This window comes from Penaeus monodon, chromosome 18 (assembly GCF_015228065.2).
Source record: "Penaeus monodon isolate SGIC_2016 chromosome 18, NSTDA_Pmon_1, whole genome shotgun sequence".
NCBI lineage: Eukaryota > Metazoa > Arthropoda > Malacostraca > Decapoda > Penaeidae > Penaeus > Penaeus monodon.
This window is the reverse complement of record NC_051403.1, coordinates 29,589,446-29,594,445: the sequence shown is the minus strand read 5'-3', so window position 1 is coordinate 29,594,445 and position 5,000 is coordinate 29,589,446. Positions and strand designations below refer to the sequence as shown.

Here is a 5,000-nt window from a genome sequence, read left to right as displayed (position 1 = left end):
CTTCATGCAAAACCATAAGAGCTAGGCAATTTATATTGTAGATGAATGTAGATGAACTTGGACTCCAAGAATGGTGAGGTGAATGGAAACATGTGAGGTGACTTGAATTAGGGGTCAAAAATTATTTATTTTAATCATAATCAAAAGTAATGAATAGCCTTGTATTTGCAATGTTACCTTAATATCTTAAGTGAAATTGGATCAAGAATAAACTATTTGGGCTGCTTTGCTTTGAAGAAAGGGGGGGGAACTGAAACTATTTTTATTCTGAATTTCAAAAATAGTAATATAGGTATTTTGCTTCTTGAATCATATGAAAACTGATTCTCTGAGAGTTCACTTAGAAGAGTTTTTTTTCCACATTTATTAACTTCAGTAGAATAAAAACTCCAAAAATGTGATTGTCAATGCTCCAAATTTTACTAAAGTGTTACATTTTACTGCAAGGGTATTGCATGCATTAAACATTTACCCACTGAATTTTTAATGGATACCATGAGGTACCTCAAGAGTGTACAGAAAAAGAACATTGAAACATTGTAATGTTCACTCTCCTTTCACCCTTGGAAAACTTGTCTCTCTTAACCTCTCATTTACACAGGGGTTAATAAATGAGGATGGTGCTTGGCATTCTGGTTTTATGGGAAGGGGATACTTTTTGTGGATCATTCCCTAATGTTTGAAAAATATTTCAGGGCTAAGTTCTCAGAGATCACGTTTCAGTCAGTCCAGCGGGCATTGCAGTCCCTCATACCGCCTGACAGGAAGCAGAGTGATGCCGTAGATGTACGCAGTGAGCTTGACTTGCGCATTGGTGAGTTTGTTTACATGCACACATACACAAACTCATACACATGCACACATTGGATGCAAGCTATGAACTGTTATACTATTGTCATGATTCATTTTGCAGTTTAATCTCAACTGTAAAGAGTCATAAATAAATGGACTCTGAATGAAGTTAGCTTACAGAAGGTATCTTGAGGATTAGAATCTTAAAGATTTGGAAGATCATCTTTTAGCTTGTAGGTTCGATTAGTGAAATAAAAGATATTACTTGGGGCTTTGTTTAATAATTTTTTATTTAAAGTGTTAAAACTCTTGTATTGAGTTAGATGGCTAATGACTGAAAAATAAAATTAGATTTCTATCTTTACAGAGGATGGCTAATTAAATTGATTAAATATATGTAATTCTTAAGGGGGGATACTACTGCTACTACCTCTCCTTCCTGCATTCATCCCTCAGGAGCAGCCTTTACACGATTCCAAACACTCCGCCTGCAGAAGGTTTTCCCACAGGCTTTAGCTGATACGCTCATAAGTTACGGATCTTGCCAGTTCCCAACACTTGGTTTTGTGGTAGAGCGTTACAAGGCCATTCAGGCATTCATACCCGAGCAGTTTTGGAAGATTAAAGGTATGTTGAATGAGGTGTTCTTTAGTACATCTATGTTTATTTTCACTCACTTAATGGTGTATTTTGTTATCTGAGTAGGATTTACTGCTTTGCTAATGATGATGCTAATAGTAATGACAGTAATAATGATAATAATAATAATGATGATAGTGGTGATAACAATAATGATAATAATGATAATAATAATAATGATAGTGGTGATGACAATAATGATAATAATAATGACAATAATGATAATAGTGATGATGATAATGCTAATAATAATATTAATAATGCCTATGATGATAATGATAGTGATGATAATTATGATAATAAAAGATAATTATAATAATAATAAAATTAAAAATTATGATAATGACAATAAATAACTATGGTGACTATGATGACTACAGTGACTTTAATGACTCTAATAATAATGATAATAAGAAGAATAGTGATGCCCTCCCTAATCCTGTGCACATTGATATCATGGTGGGGCATGGGAGACAGGAGCTGAGGCCCACTGTTAGGGATCCTCTCTTTCTTGGGCTTCAGCTCTTGGCTCACCATATTTGCGTAGTCATTTTTTCTGCCCATTTCCTTTTCCTTCTCTTCTCCAACCCCTTCTGTTCACTTCCTAAAGTGTAAAAGGATGAAAGACTGACTTTGTCTCAGTTCTGAAGGACCTCAGGGAGCCATGGGCACAGTATACCCTTGGGTAGTCATCTAGCCCTTACCACTCATGGGGACCCTGAGGGGTAGACTGTTTCTCTTTCCCTCACATTTCAGGCTCCCCATGGCTAATATTAGGGGCATTAATGCTTGCCCCTTTATCATCAAGCCTACCTGAAATTAACTTCTCTGATTTCCTGACCCCTGACACTCCTTTGATCATACTTTGACCACTGCTGCTACTCAGTACTTGCTGTCAACTTGATTAATTCTGAATCATCCACCTAGGCCATTACTCTATCTTTAGAATGCACACCTTCCTCTCTTCCAACAACCTCCATTCCATTTCTTTCTTCTACACAGTCTTCTTCATTGTGTGCCCCCCTGCTTCCATATTACTATTCTTCATTATTATTGTCCTGCTCCCTGCAGAACCTCCTCCTTTGCCTCCTGCCCTTGTCCTTCTACTACTCCCACCTCTACAAACATTTTGAGACTCTTTTTAGACCAGCCATATGAGATTAATTTTTTGTGATTCCCCCTACAGCCCCTTACTCTGACAATACCCTCCTCCTCAAACAATCTCTCCAGAAACAAGTAGGCAAAATTCCTTCCACAGCCATTCTCATTGTTCACACCTGATCACAGCTATATCTGAGACCTCACTGGCATACCTGTTCCTGTACAGCTTCACTCCTGTAATACTTGAACTGCACCTGTTTCCATCCCTCTGACAGATTGCCCTGTCTATGAGCAAGTGTTGGTCAGACTCTGAAAACCTGTTGCTTGTCTCATTGACCATGATGCATAATCAGTAGTTCTACCATCCCTCCTGAGTGCCAAGTCCTACACAATATTGTCAATGATTGCTGTCCAGACCATGATGCACAAATTAACCTTCATCCGAAGGGGTCATTTTACAACATGTGTGTCCAGCCCCATCTGACCAAATAAACCTCTCAATGTCAGAAATGTGGGTATTTTAGCAACTCTGTCAAACATTGTTGCTCCACTGACCATTACCCTCTATGTGCTCAATCTAGTCATGACTGTTCAAAGTGCTCTGCATAATCATGCATTTATGCCAATTGCAGTGGCTCTCATAATATATTTTATATTTATATAGCTGCCCTACTTACAAGTGTGAGTCTGAGGTAGCAGTTTTCAGATTCAAACTAGGCCTCACTCTATGTGAGGCCAGACAGAAAGCATACTAACAAGAATTTTCTCTCCCTACTCTAATGCTGTCTTTCCCTCAGTTTTCCCTTCTTACCAAGATGTCTCTACACCTCTCCCAGTATCTCTTACCCCATACCATTACCATCATACCTCTACCCCATCTCCCTCTCAGTCAAATTCTTCTGCCTTTCTAAATCCAGATACTCCAATCTCTACCACTTCCCAGTGATGCCCCTCCCATTTGCTTTTCCTGTTGCACCAGACTCTAAATGTTCCACCCCATCTTCTACCATATTTGTTCCTACACCTACTTCTTACTTGTTGCACCAGACGATCTAAATATTCCACCCCATCTTCTACCGTATTTGTTCCTACACCTACTTCTTCCTGTGCTTGAATGTCTGACTCTTCTTCTCCTCCACATAAAAAAGTTTTGTTTCTCAGACCTCTCCACCCAACTCCCCTCCAGAAACTCCTGAGGACATTCAAAACTTCCTAAACATTACCAGTCCTCCCCCTCATCCACTCTCCAGTTTCTCTACTCCCATTACCTCTTCATTCAAACTGACATCCATCCTTGTTCTTCTCATATTCTCCCTACCCCTCTTCCTCCCACTCTCTCCCAACACATCTCATTCTACCCTTTTTCATCTACAACTCCTCTTCTGCTCCCTCCTGGATGCTCATGTGACTCCCTTTTGTTACAACAGTGTCCTTCCCTGGATCCTTCCCCTTCAAGTTCTTTTCCTCCTACTTCTCAGACACCCATTTCTACCCTTATTACCTGTTGATTACTTCATAATGATTCCTCTTTCAGTCCCACACATTCTGTTGTCCTATCACTGATTTACTGCAGCCTTTCCTTTTGCCCACTTGTCCTCTCTTCCCTGACCCCCCAATCTGTTGGACATCTTCACTTTTTCCTTTAACTACTTGTTTTCCTTCCTCAGACACATAGATACTCCATTTGATCTAATGGCCCTGCACCCCTCTTTGGCATTTTACTCATCCCCCATTTGCTCCCCCTCTTCCCCCATTTCATTACCATACCATACTACAGTGCTGTATGACTTTTAATATCTAACACATTTTATTTGGATAATTAATCCTTTTTGCAGCAATACTTTTCCATACTACTATATGACATTTGATGTCTAACATTTATTTATTATCCATTAACTATTAACCATTCTCTTCATGTGGCAGTCAGTCATAATGGAGAAGAGGGAGTGATAGACTTCGCTTGGGGACGTGTCAGGCTGTTTGATGAGCTGGCTTGCCAAGTGCTTTTTGAGATGTGTCAGGAGAATCCCCAAGCACGTGTGACAAAAATTACAACCAAGCGCAAGAGCAAGTGGCGACCACTGCCTCTCGACACTGTGGTGAGTTTTTTGAAGCTTTGAAGGTGCTGATGATACATTATAGTCTGCATGGTGAATGCAGAGGAAAGTAAACAGATATGATTTGACTTTATTTGTTTTTAAGATGATGATGTAGAAAGAGTTTATAGAAGAGGGATAAAGATGTTCTGGTATATTAAAGAATTAGCTAAATATTATTAAGATACTTTCTGGTTGAAAGCAAATATGGCCTCTATACATACCATCCCAGTGTCAGTGGGATAATAAAATTACATCTCTTAGATTGGCTCAGTACTATACAATTAAAGTAAAAAAACAAAATGAACCTGATGGAAATACCTTTGTACTCAAAATTAACATCACGAAAACTTCGCATAAATGCTAAAGAAA

General features: G+C 38.9%; 1 protein-coding gene across 1 annotated transcript in view; it reads left to right on the top strand.

Annotated features, from left to right (window-relative positions):
- The window catches only part of LOC119584706 (DNA topoisomerase 3-alpha-like), a 7,706-nt gene extending 2,711 nt beyond the window's left edge, over positions 1 to 4,995 (top strand). Inside the window, exons 5-8 of the mRNA XM_037933375.1 lie at positions 696 to 814; positions 1,249 to 1,419; positions 4,456 to 4,631; positions 4,861 to 4,995. Coding sequence (XP_037789303.1) covers positions 696 to 814; positions 1,249 to 1,419; positions 4,456 to 4,631; positions 4,861 to 4,995 — 601 coding nt within the window. The remainder of the gene's footprint in view (positions 1 to 695; positions 815 to 1,248; positions 1,420 to 4,455; positions 4,632 to 4,860) is intronic.
- Positions 4,996 to 5,000: the final 5 nt, after the last annotated feature.